The 23,450-nt window shown below is 36.1% G+C and overlaps 1 protein-coding gene across 6 annotated transcripts in view; it reads left to right on the top strand.

The window, feature by feature from the left end:
* The first annotated feature begins 4,453 nt into the window (after nt 1-4,453).
* LOC117321830 (protein PRRC2C-like) overlaps nt 4,454-23,450 on the top strand; it is a 30,805-nt gene continuing 11,808 nt past the window's right edge. For 4 of the 6 annotated variants that reach the window (XM_033876415.1, XM_033876420.1, XM_033876419.1 and 1 more), the window contains exons 1-24: nt 4,454-4,595; nt 6,779-6,951; nt 7,275-7,415; nt 7,606-7,718; nt 7,892-8,171; nt 8,634-8,920; nt 9,062-9,138; nt 9,347-9,520; nt 10,707-10,754; nt 11,143-11,242; nt 12,684-12,785; nt 12,968-13,063; nt 14,089-14,454; nt 14,928-15,077; nt 15,378-15,651; nt 15,810-16,047; nt 16,828-17,022; nt 17,259-17,551; nt 17,810-18,021; nt 18,468-18,538; nt 18,884-19,779; nt 20,035-20,200; nt 20,390-20,980; nt 21,471-21,577. In XM_033876415.1, the coding sequence (XP_033732306.1) occupies nt 6,840-6,951; nt 7,275-7,415; nt 7,606-7,718; nt 7,892-8,171; nt 8,634-8,920; nt 9,062-9,138; nt 9,347-9,520; nt 10,707-10,754; nt 11,143-11,242; nt 12,684-12,785; nt 12,968-13,063; nt 14,089-14,454; nt 14,928-15,077; nt 15,378-15,651; nt 15,810-16,047; nt 16,828-17,022; nt 17,259-17,551; nt 17,810-18,021; nt 18,468-18,538; nt 18,884-19,779; nt 20,035-20,200; nt 20,390-20,980; nt 21,471-21,577 (5,089 nt within the window). In that variant the 5' untranslated portion in view covers nt 4,454-4,595; nt 6,779-6,839. The remainder of the gene's footprint in view (nt 4,596-6,778; nt 6,952-7,274; nt 7,416-7,605; nt 7,719-7,891; nt 8,172-8,633; nt 8,921-9,061; nt 9,139-9,346; nt 9,521-10,706; nt 10,755-11,142; nt 11,243-12,683; nt 12,786-12,967; nt 13,064-14,088; nt 14,455-14,927; nt 15,078-15,377; nt 15,652-15,809; nt 16,048-16,827; nt 17,023-17,258; nt 17,552-17,809; nt 18,022-18,467; nt 18,539-18,883; nt 19,780-20,034; nt 20,201-20,389; nt 20,981-21,470; nt 21,578-23,450) is intronic. The other 2 variants (XM_033876416.1, XM_033876417.1) reach the window with 2 other exon arrangements.

Here is a 23,450-nt window from a genome sequence, read left to right as displayed (position 1 = left end):
CAGTCGATAATAGAAAGATAACTGAAACAGTATATACCCCTTGTTTCCGGGGTCCAATTGTTCAAAGGGTGATTAGGTAAATCACAGCTTAACAATAATTTCAAACCACAATAATTTCAAAATCCTGATAAAATAATTTCAGGTAAAACTAACTTGACAAAATTTTGTGAAACTATACCACTTACCAGCCCCTTCCTACCTGCCTATACGTATACACACACAAAGGTTTTGAAGTAAAGGAGAAATGAGATTCTCGTTAATCGCCTGACTGAGCTTATCAGCTTTTGAGCAACTAAGCATCTTTAAGTCAGTTTTCACCAACCTGCACTTCTCGAAACCGTGCATGTGTTGTTAATTTTGTCGGCCAGTATAGATCAGATCTGCCGAGGACACCTTGATATTTGGAGCAGGTCCTTGAATATCGAATCAGGGTGGACCGATTAACACCTAAAGTCGGGAAAGTAGGGTTGTTACTGTCCAGAAACGAAAAAAAAACTATTGGGGAATTGAAATCGTCACGCTTCACTTTGTAAGGTACTTGTTCTAACAAAACTGTAATTGGCGTAAAAAAAATGTAAAAAATAAAAGAGTGAAAAAAAAAAGCAAAAAAAAAAAAAAAAAAATGCCAAGAGAGGAACACAATTTGTTCCCAGGGGTATATATATGCCAATAGTCCTCGACCAGAAATGCATTACTGCCATTCCCACGATATGATCATATTCAGGAAGTTAGCTGATCAATGTCTTCGAATACGCTTGTTCATTTTTTTTCACTGCTCTAACACGAGTTTTAATTGTGCACCATTATTGTAGATAATGAATTACGCATATGATATTTTGGGGATTTTCTTAAAAGACATATTAATCATTTTGCAAGAAAACTGTTAGATAGTATAAGAAAGATGAAAATATATATAAATATAATATATATTGAAATACTGGTACAAAGAAATAATTATTTTAAACAGTGTTGGCCACTTTTTTTTGGTGTAGAAATAGAACAACAATAACTTTCAATATGTTAAATAATGTTTTTAATATTATTTTGACAACAGGGACTTTGTACCATGTGTTTTAACGGATAACGAAGATGAGTATAATTGTACCAGGTTTTTTCACGAATACAGAAGATGAGTATAATTTTACCAGGTGTTTTCAAGAATAACGAAGATCAGTGCAATTTGATTGTGCCAGGTGTTTTCACGGATACAGAAGAATAGTACCATTGTACCAGGTGTTTTCACGAATACAGAGTAAGAATAGTACAATTTACCTGGTGTTTTCACGGATACAGAAGAATAGTAACATTGTACCAGGTGTTTTCACGAATACAGAGTAAGAATAGTACAATTTACCTGGTGTTTTCACGGATAACGAAGATGAGTACCATTGTACCATGTGTTTGCACGGATATAGAAAATGTGTAATGTGTCAATATTATAGATGAACTGGGACGAATACATGGTCCAGTGTTAATGCTATAGTTAAACTAAGATGAATGTTTTTGTAAAGTTTCAATATTATAGATGAATATCATTGTCCAGTGCTAATGTTAAAAATTAACTCAGATGAATTTGAACTAAGATAATTATGTAGTGTCAATATTATAAATGAACCGGGATGAATGTATTGTCCAGTACTAATGCTATAGATAAACTAAGATTATAGATGAATGTTATTGTCCAACGCCAATATCCTAAATGAACTGAAATGAATGCTGTTGTTCAACGCCAATGTTATAGATGAACTAAGATGAATGTTATTATCAAGCGCAAATATCCTAGATGAACTGAAATGAATGTTGTTGTTCAACGCAAATATTTTGTAGATGAACTGAGATGAATATTATTGTCCAGTGCCAATATCATAGATGAACTGAAATGAATGTTGCTGTCCAATGCCAATGTTATAGATGAACGTAGATGAATCTTTGTTATTGTCCAGTGCCAATATCCTAGACCTATAGATGAACTGAAATGAATGTTGCTGCTCAATGCCAATATCATAGATGAACCAAGATGAATGTTATTGTCCAGCGCCAACATCATAGATGAATTGAAATGAATGCTGTTGTTCAATTCCAATGTTATGATGAACTAATATGAATGTTATTGTCCAATGCCAATGTTACAGATGAACTGATATGAATGCTATTGTCCAGCGCGAATATCCTAGATGAACTGAAATGAATGCTGTTGTTCAACGCCAATGCTATGATGAACTGAGATGAATGTTATTGTCCAGTGCCAATATCATAGATGAACTTAAATGAATGTTGCTGTTCAACAACGTTTCACTAGTTCTTACCTGAAAAAAAGTAAACGCTTTAAAAATTATAAGTAATATTTATGTCTATATATACTCATTTGTTTATATAAAGGTTAAATCAACTTAAAAATATATCATGAGTACATAGTAGTGTGAGAGTGAGTGAGAATGTGTTTTCTTTGTTTATATATATCAATTATTGACTTTTCCTACTTCATGTTCACTAAACTGGAAATTTATAGGAAAGGACTAATATAGGCTGAGCCTGTTGTCCAATCCCTTTTGCCAACACCAATTCTGTACGATATTCAATGTAATTTATACTTGTTGTGTTGACAATAAAATATTTTGAAATTGAACAACGTTGATGAATGTTATTGTCAAACTCCAATGTTATAGAATTGAGATGAATGTTTTTGTCCAGTACCAATGTTATAGATGAACTGAGATGAGGTGCAAGGTTATCAACGTTGAGTTTTCAATGTATGTTTCACATACGTCGTTTTTACTGAATATTATAAAATGTTTATATGTTATCACTATGCATCGCAATTGTGTTAAGAATTTCAAAGATTTTAATGAAGTGTCACCTTCGCTTTAAATAACTTTATTACTGAATAAAGTTCTCGAGCAATCAATGAGGTGACCCGTCCCTAATTAGAAAATTAGCAATTAGGGACAGGTGAACACGGTTCACTCACGTGACATAGTTCAGGTAAATTTCTCTATCCATCAACAGTCTGTCATTTGGTCAACGATATTCAGAGACCGTGTGGACACCAGGTAAGATAGAACATGTTTCAATGTTAAGTACGTATGTTTTGTTCATTACAAAATGCAGATCTCATTGAAGCTTCGAAAAAAAACAACTGAAAAAACGGTCTACATAATTAAAATGCAATAATTATCTGTTACAATCCAGTTTGTGCTCAATTATCTGTTCACTGTGGCAAATAAATATACTAAATAGATTTGTACCTTGAAACTGAAATTTAATTTTTGAATTTGATTAAAGGGTTTGGAAAAAAACATGAATGAAACAAAAGCTGACTGTGTTTTATGATAACGCGTTATATATTTTTTCTTATATTTTTGTTTGGGATGTATATTTTGAAATGTTATATACCAGTAAGGTTCCACGTTTTCCTGACTATGACTGTTTTTACCAAAAGCACAATAACATTTCTCTTCTTGTTTTCTTACTTTACGTGGAATCACTTTTTATGTATTATGAAAACAGCATCAAAGTTTCCTATATTGTATCGGAGACGTGTATATTAGATATGTCTGATATAGTCTACACGTCTCTGATTGTATGCAATAAATTAAAGAATTCATTTCAAAATTGGATTCAGATATATTCATCTCGCGTTAACAATATAGCTATTGGTATGTGTATTCGGAAATGAATGTAATTCAGTATAATTTCCTATTCAATTATGTCGTTGTAATTATAGATATATTATATTTAGAATCTAATTAAAAGTAAAATACGATATTCGCGTGAAAAATGTATTCATATCTATATAGTATTAATTATGTCTATAAATAGGAAGGTAAATAATTGAATCAAACAGAATTTAAAAATATTCACGTTTTTGTGTCCACTTTCAAAATCGTAATTAAACTGATAATTTATAGTGATGATATTGTTCTCGGCTCCGCCAACTCTTTCTCATTGTACCGATACAAATAATCTACCGATTTTTGACACGCAAAAATCGCATTTCTGGCGTAATATCTAATTGCAAAAGATATCATTAAGTTTCGTATTTTCAATACACTTTATACATGCTTGTATAACCATACCAATGAAAATAAACGACGCCTTTGTCAGTAAATATACGTATAGATCCTATGCGTTTATTGAGCAGTCCTGAATTATTTAGGCAATGTTCTCGCTAAAACGGGAAAGTGTAAAAAAAAAAAAAAGGGGGGGGGGTATTTAGACCTAGGTCTTATTTGTATGTATTGAAGTCTTTACTGAAAATATATTTAAATGCGGAAAAATATGTTTAATTCAATACTCTATTTGTTGACACACTCCCTTATTATATTAATACGTCTATGCATCGACAAAACCGTGCCCACAGGCCTCAAGTGCGCGAGTCCGCAAGCATCACCGCAATGCATTGTGGGAGCAGTAATGACATCATATCTCATTTACATATTCAGATTATATTGTACATGTTCGCCATTTTGGTAGTAGAGATTTTGTGAGGCTACCATCCCAAGAATCCACTTAAAATCGGCAATCATCGGTCCTTTTAGGGATTTTATTAAGGATTACCCATAGTCTTTTGACATCACCCAAGCGAACGGACCTGTGTAAGTAATGCATGATATGCTCATATCGTTAATATTTTGATTTGTTTACAACTTGTCTCGCCGACCTCTTTTGTCATGCATAGTCGCCGATAATGCCCGACGCTTCCTTTCAGAGCGTCATTTCATACCATGGTAACAAAAATGGTTTATTTTCTTGAACACCATAAGCATGTAATCAAGTTCTAATCCAATTACTTAAGTCAAATGCATCTTTTTGTGATGAAATGCATAACGAAACTTCTTATAATTAATTTTCTTCCATGCTGGCCTTTGCATAAAATTACGATTCAGTTGAATGATACCGATATTATATAAAATCGTCATGTTTTATTCTCTAAATGAAGCACTAAATGTTTTCTCAAAATTATGCTTATGTCGCAGTCGTAATTTCTTTGTACATCAGGGATTTATGGTTTATCATATTTTGAAATGAATTTGGAGTTGAGGGTTTCTGGGAACGCGAGTGGTCGCCAGTTTCATTATATTCACAAAAAATAAGGACAGATGATAAAAACAGGAGGTAGTTTGTAGAATCCCGTCAAATGGAATTAATGTTCATTGTCATCAAACGTTTTCTTACTTGAAATGCGAAAAATGCAGAAGGTTCTGTACATGAAAAGGTAGGTCATGAGTCAACCTCAGCAGCAAAATGTACCGGTAACTGTACCTGTTGACCCACTTCCTGTTGTACAATTATGGGTGGAGTTCCAAAGAATATTGTGATATCCACAGATTGTTTTAACAAGAATTCTTTGTTCCGGAAGGCAGGGAGGTTTTCCGACCAGAAGTTGCTAATTAATATTCCAAAGCAAATTCATTGATTGAATCATTGATGGGCCATCTGTCATTTCAAGCACTTGCATGCCTTTGATTAAACATGTGTCAACCTGTAGGTTATTTATTTATTGGAATGCCTTTCATTGTGTTGGTTCTTTTACATGGACCTGAATAAGACTTATTTTTACAAAAATATATGTTGTTAGACTTTATAACTTTGTAATGTTTTCCATCATTTAACAAACCTAATTGTTACATTTTTGTTGTTATAACGAAACAAAGGAAGAAAGAAAAATCGGTAAACAATGCACTTGTAAGGCTTGGTATGCTTCAAAATACCATCCCAAGTGACTTCAGTAACTTGGACTGGGAATTTTGTTGACAAATGGCTAAATTTCAAATGAAATACCTAGCTTCTCCTGATTTCGCCTTTAATTCAAATTTCACATTCAATTTATTATCTGACATCCATGCTAAAATATATGATTGTTAAGTGTTCTATCTAGCATTTCTTGCATGTATAATTGACAGTTCAGAAACCAGTTGACATCTGAAATATAATTCTAAATAGTACATTTTTGTATTTATCATGATAAATCAGTTTTGTTTAGCAGAAATTAGGTGTCATTTATCATGTTGTCTTTGCCCCATTTTAATGTTCTGCACTATTTTGATTTTCCATTATAATTACAAAGTTAGATAATATTTAATGTAGACTGTCTTTGTCCTAGATACATCTTGACATAAAACATTGATTTCCACATTTTAAAGATACAAATGTATATTGTATATATATCAATTTGTTAATGCCACGCAAAGTTTTATACATATATATACCAGTATATTACTGGTGTTCTACATTTGGTAACCTGGCTTTAGAAATTTTGACTGTTTTGGACATTTGTCTCAATATAAAAAGATTTTTTTTTTCTGCATTTGATTTTATACATCAGTTACTCTTCGAAGTAAATTAGAATAAGAATTCTGGCAGATACCAAAAAAATATTTAAATTTTCAAGGTAAGAAAATTTGGTTAAATTGCAGCACATTTTGACTAGCCGCTTGGATTTGTTTTCATTGGGAACATTAGTAATTGAATAAAGTGCATCTGGTTTAGATTAGGGAAAATTTCTTAATAGCTCTTATCCTGTTGCATTACAAAATTGCGTGCTAACACTACTATGCACAGAGATGTTGGCAAGTCCAGCATGATACAAATTGTATGAAGCAATGATTTTTGGGACCTGGATATTGGAGTCCTGGATGGACGTGTGTTTTTCCTGTGGCGAATACCTCTATTATATCTCTGGTTCTTGGGACTTACGGAAATGGTATTCTGGAATTATCTTAACTATTTAAAAAAAAAATTACTAATGTAGTTTAATTCTGATTTTGTTCTGTTTCAGTTTTTAACGGTTCGTTCATAGGGTAAGAGGGAGAAAAATCTTCAATGACTGCTAAGGCAAGATGTCCTCACTCTCGGGGTTAGGTAAAGGTGACAGAGGCAGGGGAAAGTACAAATCTATAGATATAAATACAATATATCAAGGCAAAAGTGTACCAACACAAAAAACTACAGGTAAGTTTTGCTCCTGTTTTACTAAATTGTGAACACAACAGACAAAACCAAAAAGAAAACAATCTTTTCCTTTTAAAATGACGTCTATATATATTAACTGCATATCAAGAAAGTTTCAATTTATTGAATGTTTGACATGGTTTGACCCTCATACTAGATATATCATCAGCTTGTTTCATGAAATGTTAAAAAGAAGATTTGTAATGAGGCATCTTAAATTTTTACGAGATAGCTGCCTACTTTGCAATGTACACCTATAACCTGTAATCTTGATGGAAGCTCTTTGACTAGCATTAACTATTTTTGCTGTGTTTTGCTTTTAGTTACTCGTCAGCATGGGTTACAAAGCCTGGGTAAAGTGGCAAATGTGCGGCGCATGCCGCCTCCGGCCAACTTACCAAGTTTGAAAAGTGAAAACCTCGGAAACGACCCAAACATCACTCTTGTTCCAACCGGAGGATCAGGTAAATGTTTTTCACTGCTATATCCATTATCACTCCTTCTCTAGTAGTAAAAAAAGTTCATGAATATTTTAGACTGATGAATAATTTTACTATTAGGAAATTTGTTTTACAAAAAACATATCCTGCACATGTTGAATATGTTTGAATTGATACTGGAAAATATCTTATATCAGTGTCTTTGTGATTACAGGATGGGGCACGAAGGAGAAAGAGCAGGAGAAGCAGACCACCAGTACGAATCAGCAGCCATCGTCGCAGCCGCAGCAGGCTACCACACAGTCATCGGGGCAGAACGTCAGCAGTGTAGGTTTATTCGGTTTTCAACAAGAGTTTAAACAACCTCTTGGATTTTTATACAAAGCAATTTCATAGTGATATTCTAGGAATATTCTTTGGCGCACAGTTATTTGTTAAAACAGGCATTTATTGGCTAAAAGAAACTTAATTTATAGTATAATCTTTTGTTCTGTTTTCAGCAGGCAGGTGTTGCTGGGGGCACAACTATTGCAGCAACATCTGTATCGACACCTACAACAACAGCAGGGGCAACGGGCAAGCCATCATGGAGCAGTGTAACGGTTGGGGACACAGCAAAGGGCAATGTTGTCAGTCACCAATCACCAATGTTTCAGGAGGAGTTTCCCACATTAAAATCGGCAGAGGACAAAAAAGATGGCAAGAAGGAAGACGAACCTCCTTCTCAGGTTGTAACAAAAGACTTACCATATGGACCAGGGCCAAGTTTACGACCTCAAAGTAAGTGAAATATTTTTTGTTGTTGAAAAATTGCAGATTTTTAAGGTTTTTGGAATAAATGAGAAGTAAGATAGTGTTCAGTGAACAGTTGCTGTAGTGTTTGGTTCATATTGCTGAAAATACACAGCTAATTAAAAAATATGAACGAGACCTGATCTTTGTTGTCATTTAAAAGGTTGAAAAATTCTAATGGTAACATTTTTTAGATATTTCGGGTCATTTTCATACTAATTCAATCTATTGTTTGTTTTTAGAACCCAGTGAATCGTGTAACTTCTCTGAAGAGATGATCTCCTAGCTCAATACTTTTTTCACAGAAACTAAGGATGGAAATTGAATTATGTGCATTTGTAGAATTTCTGCATAATTTGGATGTTCACAAGACCAAAATGAAACAACAGTCTAAACATTAAATATTTTCACAGAAGGGTATAATTTTATGAAACTTTCTTCTTTTTGAAGATGTAGGGAATTGGCGAGAAGGAGGAGGACGTGGCGCTATGCAACAGCAGCAGCCCAAACAAGACACACCATCATCTCAATCTTCTCCACAGCCAAGCCAGACAGAAACACAACAGAATGGCCCCCCGACGTCCGGTGGCCCTCCACCTTCCAGTGGGGCTGACAGCCCTGGGACCCAGCAAGCGCCACCCAGGCCTGGGTCCAACCAAGGTCCTGGTACTCAGGGGCCAATGCCCATGGGGCCACACATGGCTATTCCCCCTCAATATAGGATGATGCCACCCTATGTAAGATTGCTTTTTATCTCATCAACAATTGGAAACGTTTAATGTTGTACTTGATAGAAAAGGTCAGATTAATTTCTGAAGTATAGAATTGATGTGAAATGTTAAATACATTCTTAAAGAGTCTATTGTTTTGTTTACCAGATGTATGGAAGATTTCCTCCAGGGTACCCACCTAACTATTCAGGAATGCCACGACCTCCGTACCCATACGACTCCAGGTTGGTTTCAAGAGCGTAATTTTTCATTACTTCATGTTAAATTGACTACTGTTAAAAGAAATGTATTTGATTAATTAGAAATGCAATAAATAGATTATGAAATGCATTATAAAAGATTGATGGAGAAATGCAGTGTAAGAGATTGATTGTAGCATCTTGTGAGCTGTAAAGTTTTCATATATACTTACATTTGAATATTTTCTTGTAGATTTAGACATCCTGGGGCCATGCAGATGCAACAGAGGCCCCCATTGGACAGCAGTGAAGAGGGATATAAGAGGCCCCCTGTGATCACAGACAAGGACCTAAAGAGTTTTGACAACATGAGACTTGACAAAAGTGATGAGGGCTGGGCTGGGGCCCAGGGAGACATTGACTACTCGTAAGATCTTAATATGTCATACATACATATTAGTTTATGTTGTGATTTTTGTTTTTTTCTTTGCTGAGCAATTGACAATGATTTTAAATTGAAAAAATGGGCTTTTGTAATAAGTGAACCCCATTTAATATAGATCTGACTTTTATTTTTATTTTAATATGTTGCAACACATGTATTTCAGTTTTTGTGACAATTTCAATCGGCAAATACTGTATTTCTGAAACTAAACAAAAAAAGCGATCGTATGGCTTTTTCTGGGACGTTAATTGGCTCCATTCCCAATGGAAACTATTTCATATTCAAGCCAGATTCCCAAAATTAGCAGTTTACTCCTGAAAAAATCTAGCAATTTTCTTTCCAAAAATGAAATAAAGTGCCCCCATTCCAATCCAGTGAAAAAAGGGTTCTGAATGTTACCAATTAATCATACTGATGTGTATGTTTATGGTGGAAAATTATTTTTTTCTTTGACTGTTGTTCATCACTAGTCTGGAATTGTGATTCAATGGTAATTTCATAACCTTGTATCCTTAAAAGGATATCAGTAAACATTTCCTATTTTTCCTTATCTTCTTTCCCACGAAAAATTTCTGCAAAATTGACTCCGACATTGTTGGACAAAGAATATTTGTTTGACATATGTTTTCATATTTATAAACAGTAGCTAATTTAGGCATGACTTTGTTTGAATGTTGTTTTGTAATTTTCATGTGCATGTCTTTGTTGTAGTTGTTGTTGGAAACTATCATGATCAGCAGACATTGGTAACCAATTGAACTATGTTCTACAATAGTTGTCATTCAGTACCAGTTTGTTCTCAATCCATTTGAGAAAGAAAAAAAAATAGGGATTGCTTTGGAAATAACATATTAAAAGTAGTTCATTTAGACAATTATAAAAAAATAGGATATACACAATCCCGTATTCTGAAAAGACTCTGCAAATCTTATGATGATGTATGATTGACCAAATGAAAATTTCACACTGTTTGGATACGAAATATTGTTTTTGGAAACTGGTTCATATTTTGTCAACAACAACAATATGTAGGGGACAAGAGTGATTTGATGGAAATAATTGTTCCTTAGATCAGAAATGTTTAAATGTCGCCAACATTAGTTAGTATATTGGAATTACTTAACTGTTGAATATGCTTATGTGAACAGGTTATGTGTTATTATTTTAGGGAAAAACTTGTGTTCAGCGATGACGAGGATGGCAATGAAGGAAGACGGTATGTTTCACTTGTCAAAAATTTATTGTTAATTTACAAGTATGTTAATTAAGAGCAACACATTCCTATCCGTGTTCTAGGTTAATTGGAATTTTAATAGTGTGTGAGGAGGAACATGCAATCTTAGGTAATCTTAAGAGTGCTGTCAGGTTGAAATGTTTTCATTTGGAAAAAAAAGGAAACAAGAAAGAAAAAAGAAATTGCTGAAAAACCTTGCAAATGGAAATAACTGTCAAAACTTAAAATTTTGAAAACAAAATAGATTTGAAGTGGAATTCATGGCATTTATAATTTGCACTGTGAGATTTAATTAGCTGTATTAGAAAATACTTTAACTACTCTGATTTAAAAACAAAGGGTTTTAGAATTTTCACTTTTGGCATTTTAGTCGAGAGAAAAAGAAGCACCAGGAGCAGTCTGATCACCCTGGCAAAGCTAAGGCAAGTGGTGATAACGACGAGGAGAAGGACAGAGATGATATGTCTAAGGTATATTGGGAGACGACATTACTTCATCTCTCTGCCGCAGGAGCTCATCAACTCGCACCTCACAGACTGTAGAGCTCATTGCAAGCCAGCCATTCTCTGTCATATAAGCTTATTAATTATTGGGATTATCTTTACTCCATTAATCTTTTGGACAAAAAGGTCTTCTTTTTTTTTTGCTTGCCTACCAAAATTCATGGTGTTGAGTGTAACAATACTTGAACTTTTGCTTGATGATTCAGTATTGCACCTTGACCTTCATAATGTTTATTATACCTTCAACTTTTACTTGTTGACCATATCTAGTAGACATGTTACTTGTCAAATCTCTTACTATAATCATAACTGTAGAGATAAGTATCTGTGAGAAACATCTGAGAGTAAATTTCTGTCATAGTATGATGTTCAAAGAAAATATTGTGTATAAGTCAACTTTAAGTTATTCACTTGCAAGATAAAGAGTGTTCTATGGATATTTTTGTAATTTAAGAAATATCCTGTTGTAATTTATTTCCTGAAAGGTGTATGTAGGTGGCATTTTTAACAATTTCATCATTTTCTGCCTAATCATTATATATTCTCTTCACATCACCAGTTCCTTCACAAACAGTGAATATGATGTAAAACAACACATTTTAATGCTCAGTTAAACATGAAAGTTGTTTGTCAAAAAAATGGGGTATCAATGGTTGTTATACACCCCACTTAGTAAAGGGGGATATGTGCATTAAGTGTCTGTCCATTACACAAAGTTTGTGTTAAGATATCTATTGCACTCTTAAACATATTTTGTTATATTCACATCATAGTGTCATTTTCTGCTTCTGATTAGATTTTAGTCGAGGTTGAAGGGTCAAAAGTCACATTTTACAACTTAAGAAAATCATCACAGGTGTCTATACAATATCACATTAATGTACACTATTTACACATGAGGGATTTATTTTCAGGATTTTCCAAAACAGGTCATATCTAACTGACTGAAAACACTCAATACCTTACTATTCTGTATAATTTGATATAACAAACAGACAGGTCTATAGTTAACAGAATGGATGTAAATAGATGCTCAACAATGACACAACTGACAAGATGTTAGGTCATAATTTAATTACCATTTTCCCCAACAATTGTTGTTTGATTGGTTAATTTCATATTTATTTACTTTGAGGACATTTTATCAATTTCCTGATGTTTATTAATTCTATGAACAGTACTTATTTTTTTACATTTGTAAATCAAAGTTTTCATTGGTAATTACTTTTCATATTAAAGTGACATTTCAGTATATTTTTATTTTTTGTGTATCTTTTGTCTTGGAAATTGTTATTAAAATCATTTGTTAAGTTAAATAACAATGATAAAATATTACCTACTTAAATGTTCAATGATGGTAATAAGTTCTCTTGAGAGGTTACATTAACAATATTGTATTTCCATTCAGGGTGAACATGGTCCCCCTAATCCTCGAGAAGCATGGAGCCAAGGACAGATACCACCACAGTACAGAGGGCAGCCAAGACCACCCCACCCAGGCATGGATGGGGTAAGCTCAATTTCTTTCCTTTCAATTCTCTTGTTCGGAATAATGGACCATTCATCATTGTATCAAGCACTGATAATGTGAAGTTCCTAATCCCATACAGATCTTAAGGATCATAATACAGTTCCTTGACTACTTGTCAATTGGTTGGAGAAAACTCAGATTTATTTATTTCCTATTGACAGCGTTGGCAGATGCCCCCATATGAGTTTATGGGTCCACCACCAAGGGGACCCCCTTATCCACCACCATATAGGGTGCCGCCAGGTGCACCTCCACAGGTATGTTATTCTTGAAATTAATAATAAACTATAAATTGAACTTTTGAGCCCCCAGCCTCCCGAAAATTGTTTTGCCAAATGATGACCTGTGGTTATACTTAGCTTTTTTGCAAAGATGACAATTTCATCACTCACCGAACTGATGGCATTACAAAAATAATACAATATTATAATTTCCATACATGTTAGTTCTCTGGAAGAGAGGTGAAATGCATCCAAAAATCCTTGGTATGGACTATCTTTGGTGTTTTCATTAAATCACTTTAATTTCAAAAGTTACTTAATATATTTTAGTGAATTTGGTCAGAGTGTTTTGGATGGTACATTAAAATAAAATAAAACTAAACCATCTGTGTCTTTGTTCTATTTATTTCTACTGCAAATAGAGTTAATGTGTAATTTGTGGTCATTGATCTCGTGTCCATCAAGACTAATCTTAATATATTTCATCTTTTATAAAAGAGGATGCAGTATTTACAGACTTTTTTTTTATGTTCAGACATAAATCAACTGGTTTGTAATTAATTGGTAAATTTTATCCAAACCTGTTGCATTTATAAAATTTTTGATTATATTAATTTGCTAAATGTGGGTATGCCATGTAAAATACTGTGTCCATGTGTCAACATTTATCTTGTAATAAAATTTTAGTTTTTTTCTTAAAGAGGAAAATTCCTTTCCATTAACTTGACTTTCATTTGTAAGAAGCCAAATGATGATTAGTGTCTTAACATTAGTTCTTTACGAAGATGACAATTTCATCACTCACCGAACTGATGGCTTCACCTGGATTTGGGTTTTTGGTTTAGAATAGACCAAATAGATAACGCTTATAATAATACAAAATACAATGTCATGCTTTTTCTTTAGATATCCTCTTTAATTAGAATTGCCAATTTTCAGATGGTAGAATCAATCTTCGTAATGTATTGAGTTGTAAAAGTGGAGTTAAGGGGGTACATAACTTTGTGAAGAATTTCAATTTTATATATAAAGCATTAAACCAGATCATTTGTACTTCACAGAGACCACCTTTTCCACAACAGCAGCAACCTTCCATGCCACCAATGAGTTCAGCCAGTACACCAACTCAACAGCAACAGCAGTCTCCTGCACCTCCGCAAACACCAAGCCCGGGGCAGAGCCCTAGCCCAGGCCAGACACAGAGTCGTGAACGAGAGAAGAAGCACTCGGGTGGAGGAGATGAGGATGATGAACACTGGCGACAGAAACGCCAGCAGAGAAATGAGGAAGTGTCTAATGCAATTGAGCGGGCCAGACAGAGGCGAGAGGAAGAGGAAAAGAAGATGGAAGGAGAACGCAAAGCTGCTGCTGCCGAAAAATTACGACAATTAGATGAGAGAACCAAGAAAAAGGATGGCAAAGTTTCTGTAAGTTCATAATAATACTGATCTGAAATTATTAGTCCCCCTTAACCTGTGAGCCTGGATTGACTATAGGTTTCTTCAATCCTTGAGGGATTTTGATAAAACTTTGCAAAATGATAAAGGACAATAATATATTTGCCTAGTCAAAGATACATATTTGGGACTAGGTCAAGGTCATTATCACTATTTTTTTTAGAGGGGGCCAGTTGGGGATATGAACTGCTTTAGCAATACCCAGTGTGTTTCTTTTATTCAGTAGCCAAATGATGATTTGTGTTCTAGCTTAGTCTGTTTTACAAAGATGACAATTTCATCACTCACCGAGCTGATGGCATACTGAATGATATGTTTTATATGACAAAATTTATAAACAAATTTTATTTAAAATATTACAATCTTCAAATTGTATATCCTTGCTTGAAATTGCTTTTGTAAAGTATTTGTGTGAATTTTTTTTTTTTTCATTCGTAACACAGGAGTCTGACACAGATTCGCACACGGAGTCCACACATGCTGAGTCCCACAAATCTGAGGGAAGGTCAAGTAGGACACCAAGTGAGAGTAGTGAGAAGGAGGGAAGGGAACGGTCCTATAGTAGGGAACACAAGTTTTCACCATCTGAACAGGTTTGTATCTCATCAATATGATAGGTATATATTTGTCTTTACAGATATTATAAAGTTGTTTGTTATGCCAAATGATGATTAGTGTTCAAACTTAAGTAGTTCTCTATAAGGATGACAATTTCATCACTCACCGAACTGATGGCATATAAACAATATGAATATGATACTGAACTTAGAAATGGAATGATCTTGTAAAATTATAATCCATGTAGAATGTAAGTTTTGTGAAATTCATTATAGTTGATAAACATGCTTTGAAAACATTCTTAAAAATAAAACTTTAATATTGGATCTTATTAGCAACCAAGCAAGAGTGGATCAAGAGCAGTGCCACCTCGCTTTCAGAACAAACAACAACAGCAGCAGCAACAGCAGCAGCAGCAACAACCACCTGAAAATACGATGAGGCAACCCCAACCACAACAACAACAACCAGGGTCTCCCCAGCCACACCCAGGGCAGATGAGACCTGGACAAGGACCCCCTCCACCTTGGGGGCCATACCCCTGGCCTCCAGGAATGCCAATGCCATTTATGGATCCGAACTTTCCTAGGCCACCAATGCCAATGCAAGGTATTTATTTTAAATTTGTTACCATAAACTACGACAAAACCTCATTGATGCAAGCTCTGATTATTACTAGTTTTGTGTTATGTCCATCTGTCCTTTCATCCTTCCATACATTATATTGTTGGGGCTCTATCTCCTAAACTAAATTTACTCATTGTCAGGTATGCCTATGTATCCAATAAGAAGGAGGAATGACTCGCATGGCTCTGGAACTGACAGCCAGGACAATGAGGGACGCCAGGAGCCATTTGATCGTGACCCCAGAGCTGATCCTCGAGCATGGGGCAGTTACTCAATGCCACATGGCCACCCAGGCCAATATGATGGTCGTCCTAGCCCATTCTATGATCGCATGTATCAGGAGTATGAACGGAACTTTTTGGACTATAATGATCGAAGGTAAAACTCATTCTAAAACATTTAAGTAGTTTGTGATTATTGAAATATAGAAAGTAGCTTCTTCCCATTGCAAGACATTGAACAGTGGACAGAATTAAACAAAACATTCCAACATTCTAGCATAGATATGCATGCATGTATAACAAAAGAACATTCACACTGGGCCATTCTTCCCGGAATATTGACTCTTTAACTTTTCTTGGCTCCCTATATCTATAAACGGGAAATTGTCTCTGACAAGAATCAGAGTAAGGATGTTCACTTAAATTATCAAGGTTTGTAATGAAAGCTTTGTAGACATAGTGAAAGTAGAGATGAATTACAAGTTTGATTGTTGCAAGTGGACATACCACACAAGTCCAAGGTCAAACTTGACACTATGGCATAGGGACATAAAAATATAACACTTATAGGGCTTTCAGTTGACCCATGAATTTTAACAATTTCAGAAGTTAATAAAAAATGCCGTTTGATTTCTCCGAAGTCTGATTGGTCTAAATATGTGTTGAAAAGACAAGTCACTTCAAATTAGTCAAATCCCTGTTTGGGGAATCAAAATCATACTTTCAAGGTTCTTCTGGAAGCCCAGGTGACAAGTAGTAAACTATCCCAGGTAACAGTTTAGATTGATGCTTACCTGTATACTTGTAGGTTCTTTTTGGGATATAAAGATTTTTTTCATTGATGGTACCCATTCCCCTGGAAATTTTGTGAAGTAAAATTTTGTGAAGAATATTTTCTTGTACAATATTTATGTATCCAAATTGATATCCTTGCCAGGGAACATGACAGGAGAGAGCGAGAAAAGCAGGAAAAAGTGAGTTATGATGATGACAAAGACTATGATGCAGAGGAGTCTGAGGAATCCTCCAAAGAACCAGATCGGGAACGTCCACCCAGGGTACAGAGGGACCCTTTTGATGACACACCTGACCAAGGAGACAATCGAGATCATGACTGGTCACCACAACCAAGGTAATGCACAAAGCTGGGAGTCTTCCATAAAAATAGAAAATAGCAAAAATTTGATCTTCATGTTAGTGCTAGGTCTAATAAACTTGTAGGAGTGGGATATGTAGTTAGGCCACATATTTCCCTTAAATTTGTTAAATAGTGCACGTATATTTACGGAAATGTGCTTTGCGCAGACATCATGCTGTTATGAACTTTCTCTTCACTAAATGTGGGACTACGATTTTTTAAATTTACAGAGAGGAGAAACCTAAAAAGGAGGAGAGATCTAGAAAAGAAGAACACCGCGAGATGAAAGACCATGATGCTCGAGTTTCAGAGCACGAAATAGAACATAAAGAAAAAATGGACAAGCCAATGAGGGATCGTGATCATCGTGACAAAGATCACCGCCGAGGTGAGGAAAAAGAAATGTTTAGGAACAAGGATTCCCCTTGGGGCCACCCCAGACAGTCTGCACCTAGTAGGAATGAATATGACCGATTTCCTGGAGTTTTACGAAACATGGATGATGGAGGACGACATTACAGCAGTAAGTTGATCACTTATTTGTGACTAATTTGTGAATGTTAAAGAAATGACAGAAAGCTATACAAATAGATAACTCGGATGATTAAGACGATTTTGTTAACGAAAATAAAAGATAATTGTGGCATATGTATAACTTTAAAAATAGAAAAAAATCATGGTACCATTTGATATTTCCTGGTGGAGATAAACAGAAGACAGTACACCAAAACATGCAGTCATCAGGAGAAAATTAATGTTATTCATTAATTTGTTCCTTTAGAAAGGGAACATCCCAGCTGTCCACCACCCATTACCCCTCAGCAGTCACAGCAGAATATGCCACCAAGAAGCCACTACACATCACTCAAAAGGACTGCTTCAAACATGTCCACCAGTTCTGCAAACACAGAGAGGAAAACAGAATCTCCAAAGGAATCATCTCACGCAGAGAGGGATGGTTCTAGACAGAAGTCGGCAAATAGGGTGTATGCTGTAAGTTTCTTAAAAAAACAAAAAAAAAACTCGCTCATTGTCAGTGTTTCAAACTTGTTAGACCAATAATTCAAAAGAGTTATTTTCTTTGAAATCTAGAGCTTATATCCAAGGTTTTTTTTTTGCTTAATTCTTACTAGGAGGAAATTTCTTCTGTTCTTGATAAGTCTCTGGTTATTCATATGAAGTAAAACTGATCATTCAAACAGACTAGTCTATGAAATTAGCTGATAGTCACATGGCCTAGGCCAGTGAATTTTCTCTTGGTGGGTAAAGTTAAAGTGTGATGGGCGCACGCAAAAATGTAACAGAAAATACTGCAAATGTCTAGAAGTATGTCCATCAAAACAATTAAAGAAAAAACATGTTTGATTGGAGGAGCCCCAAGGAATAATTGCATTTGAGCTTTAGTTCATATATAAAGAATTGTTAATTTTCACTTGCAGGATTCTGTAAAGGATAAGCCAGTAAAAGAAAAGCAATCCGAAAGCAAGCCACAGAAGGAGGAGGAAAGCAGGTAAATGAAAGTAGTATAAAATGATAGTTGTGCATTTACTTACTTAGTAAATGATCTTTGTAAAAGCAAAGGTATGAAGCCTTAATTCAGGCAGAAAGCAATTTACAGTTTACATTTTGAAATAAATTTTCATGGGTTTATCTAGATTTGCTTTCTTTACAGATATCATATAATTATTCAAGTGAATTATAACAAAGCAAAAACTAAGCAGTTGTAGTTTCATGAATAGTCCACTGTGCCTATTTTGGAAAGAAAATTGAATGTTTTGGTCACAAAACTTGCATAACTTAATGATGAATATTTTAATATAGGACAAGACTTTTATATGATGATGTATCATTTCAGGCAAAAGCCAAGGGAAGAAGAAAAATCTTCTCGTGAGGAAAACCGAGAACACAAGGACAAAAACACGAGAAAGGAAGAGAAAGGTTTCCGTGATCGAGAGGAACGTGTTTCCAGAGATGAAAATTCTTTCAAAGATATCAAACAATACAAGGATGATGAGCCACCAAGTGATGAACGACGTGAGAGAATGCAGCCACCTGCAAAGAAAAAAAGAGATGAAGCTTTTGTTAATGAACGTGGAGACAGATACAGAAACAGTAGTAGTAGAGGAGGACGCGAGTTCGTGCGTGGGAGAGGAAGAAGTGTCGGAGGTCGTGGAACAAGAGGCAGTTACCCTGCCAGAGGGGGCAGAGGCGGCCCCAGAGATAATAGAAGCTATGATAGAGGTGCCTCAAGGGGTGCAGGTGGTCGCAATGACCGTCGCCCATACAGCCAGGGCCGTGATCGCTTTGGTGAAGATAACTACTATGCTGAGGGAGAGGAGTTGGAAGCTCCCAGGCGGCGTAGAATGAAGGATGAGGACAGTGATCACTCTGAACAAAGTGATTTTGGCACAAGTGATTCATCAGGAGAAGCAGACAAGAGAGACAGCAATAAATCAGGTCACAGAGACAAAGACCGAGGTAAGCGACTTGGGTCCCGTGACAATCGGGGTGCAATCAGCCAACAGTTGGATGATCAAAGGGCTGATGATGGTGGTCATAGACAGTCTCATGATGATAATGTAGAAAGAATCCAGCCAAGACGTGATGATCGCCATGATAGACGTGATGATCGTCGTGATGACCGCAGAGATGATCGACGAGGTGAAGACCGTAGACATGACAACAGGATGAATCAGAGAAATGGAGGAGGTTCCTTTGAACCAAGAGGAGAACCTTCCAGGAGAGGTCGTGGTAAGAGTCTACCTATATAATTTAAAAGGATTCTTGGTTTTCAGTAGTTTTCTGGAAATATGAATATTCTATTGGTATTTTGATATGTCCCTTAATTTGTACAATTTTGATAATTCACTGGCAGTGCTAGAAATATAAATTCTTTTGACATTGAGAGAGAGAAACACTTACCTTCATTGTTATATGAACCATGTTCAACCATGATCCTTCCCTTGAACATCTCAATTTTGATTCTGATATATGTTTTTCAACTAGGTGGTTCCTCCATGCGAGGTCGAGGAGGCCGAGGACCTGGAGGAGGTCCTGGTGGTGGAGGTGGCCCAGGTGGTGGACGGATGTCGTCTGCTCCCCCTGGCAGAGGGGGGTTTGGAAAGCCTGGAGACAAGGAAGATTGGGGTGGAGGGGGAGGCGGGTCTTATCGGTATGTATAAATAAGGCTGGAATACTGATTGTGATTAATGATTGTCCATTGAAAATCAAAATATTCTTATGAACAAATATAACAATAAGTTGTCTCAAAACGACATTTTGTTAATATTTTACAACAATTTTGGATTGTTTGTAAAATCACATTTTCAACAACAATACTGAATTTATTATTTGCCTGTAGGAAAGAAAAAAGGCCAGGCCGAGAACCACCACCGCCCAGATTTGCAATGAAAAAAGGGCTAAATTTAAACGAGAAGGGGAGGGGCACTGATCGTGGTAGAGGACGCGGGAGAGGTAGAGGAGGAAGTGCCCCTCCTAGCATCAACAATAAGCGGCCACAGCTTATCAAACAGAACTCCTCAGACCAAGCTAATGAAGGAAATGAAGAGTGGGAGACTGCTTCAGAAAGTAGTGGAATCTTTGATAAGAATTCAAAAAACGAATTTAAGGACAGGGAAAGAAAAGACTCCAACCCTGGTAAAAAGAGTTTCTCAAGTCAGCGTCCATTTAATGACCGACAAAATAGAAAAGGAAATCAACAAGATGGTGGTGGAAGGAGACAGAATGGTAGTGTAGATTATAATAAAAATTCTGGGAAGGAAAGGTCACCAAATCATCTTTCAAAAAATGGGAGTGGTCCTAGGGCCCCAAACGGGGGTCCTAGGAAACCCTACAGCTCTAGTAAGAAGGAAAACATTGCCACAGTTTACAGGATGGATGAGGTGGTACCAAACAACCAGAATGCTATCAACAATGCCATCAACAATCTCAAGTAAGTCAAGTTTCTCTTATTGTAAAAAGCAGCTGTGATGATACAACATTATCTGTCAATCCAATGATACATAATGAATACTAAAATGTGCTGAGCTGCAATTGTTGAACAGTGTTTGGAATAAAACAAACAAGATTGTCGAGTTTAAGTTGAAACAATTTTGAGAAAATGAAATAGTGATGGAGACAACTACCTTATGGAATCATTTAAAAGAGGATACTTCTAATTTCGTCTTAAATAACTTGTGCTGTTGTATTTTCAGTCCTCTTTTTTTCCCCCATCAAATCCAAATTTCAACATTTATGCCAGCTTACATACTTACAATCTTATGGGGTTAGGTCATTAGACAGATATTAGTGACATTGAAATTAGTTTTATGTTAAAAAAGAGATGATATTTTTCCTTCAAGAGAAGTGGAAGGTATGTTCAAAAAATAACTTTTGAATTTGGGGGAACATTTATTGATGAATGTGTAATCATGTTTCGTTAGGAGTCGTCCAGGAAAAAAGTCTGACCTCACGGATGTATCCAAGCCATTGAAATCAGAAGAGAAGAGAACAAGTGCATTGGCTAATATTGACATCAACAATTATGCAAGTGAGTGATGGTATCAGTAAACCATTGGAAATGGCCCAGTTTCTGTATGTTATGTGTTAACTAGTCTAAGCATGCAATGATGAGTATTTTTATCTGTCAATCCCATGATCATAAGTGATTTTACTTTCTAGTATTCTGAGCATGTTTGTCCGATGTTTGGTAATTTCATCTAAGCTAATATTGCATCACTTTTTTTTATCAAAAACACCAGTTGCGTCTCTTTGCCAGAAATAGACGAACTTCATGAGAGAGAAATATAGATGTATAATGCAAGGATGCAAGTTAGAAGAAAGTGATGATTTTCTTACTAGTAATAAGGAAATGTATATGTAGTAATTTTCTGATGTTAAATAGACATTCTAGCTTTGTTTCTCAAAGAATTGTACTTCATAGTGATAACAAGTGCACACTTGAATGACAAGTTGACCCTTTTTAGCTCACCTGGTCCAAAGGACCAAGGTGAGCTTATGCCATACCGTAGCGTCCGTCATCCGTCGTCCGTCCGTCCGTCGTCCGTCGTCCGTCCGTCCGTCCGTCAACAATTGACTTCTTCTCCATAACCACAGATCAGAATGTGACCAAATTTGGTCAGAAGCATCCCTATGGGGTGGGGACTCAAAATTGTACAAATGGTCGGGCTGACCCCCAGGGGTCTGAGGGGCGGGGCCAAAAGGGGTCAATTTAGCTCTATTGATATAAACGACTTTTTCTCTGAAACCAAGCAAAGGATATTGCTCCTATTGGCCTGGTAGCATCACTATGGTGTGGGGATTCAAAATTGTATAAATGGTGGGGCTGACCCTCCAGGGGTCTGAGGGGTGGGGCCAAAAGGGGTCAATTGGGCTATATTGATATAAGCGACTTCTTCTCTGAAACCGAGTATTGGATATTGCTCATATTTGCTTGGTACATGTAGCATCACTATGGGATGGGGATTCAAAATTGTACAAATGATAGGGCTGACCCCCCAGGGGCCTGAGGGGCGGGGCCAAATGTTGTCAATTGGGCTATATTGATATAAATGACTTCTTCTCTGAAACCAAGCAATGGATATCGCTCATATTTACCTGGCAGCATCACTATGTGGTTGGGATTCAAAAGTACAAATGATGGGGCTGACCCCCCAGGGGCCTGAGGGGCGGGGCCAAATGTTGTCAATTGGGCTATATTGATATAAACGACTTCTTCTCCAAAACCCAGCAATAGATATTGCTCCTATTTGACTGTGAGCATCCCTTTGGGGTCGGGATTCAAAATTATACAAATGATGGGGTCGACCTCCCTGGGGGCTGAGGGGGCTGGGCCAAAAGGGATCAATTTGGCTAAATTGATATAAACAGCTTCTTCTCTAAAACTAAGCAATGGATATCGCTCATATTTGTCTGGTAGCATCCCCCTGGGGTAGGGATTCAAAATTGTACAAATGACGGGGTCAATCCCCTGGGAGCTGAGGGGTGGGGCCAAAAGGGGCGTAATTTGGTTAAATTGATATTAACAAATTCTTCTCTGAAACTAAGTAATGGATATCACTTGCATTTGTATGGTAGCATGGTCATGCATGGGGTGGGGATTCAAAATTGTACAAATTTTGGGGTTGACCCCCCAGGGGGCTGAGGGGTGGGGCCAAAAGGGGTCAATTTGGCTACGGTAAATTGATATGAACAACTTAATTTTTCTCTGAAACAGCTCATATTTGACTGGTAGCATCCTTTTGGGTAGGGATTCAAAATTTATAAAGGAAGGAACTGACCACCAGGGTGCAGAGGGCGGGGTCAAAAGGGGTCAATTGGCTTAAACAACTTTTTTTCTGAAACTTAGCAATGGATATCACTCACATTTGTGTGGTAGCATCCCTATGGGTTTGTGCCAAAAG

Source organism: Pecten maximus, chromosome 2 (assembly GCF_902652985.1).
Source record: "Pecten maximus chromosome 2, xPecMax1.1, whole genome shotgun sequence".
NCBI classification, from domain to species: Eukaryota; Metazoa; Mollusca; class Bivalvia; order Pectinida; family Pectinidae; genus Pecten; species Pecten maximus.
Note: the sequence above shows the minus strand (reverse complement) of the source record. Positions and strands in the feature narration are given on the sequence as shown.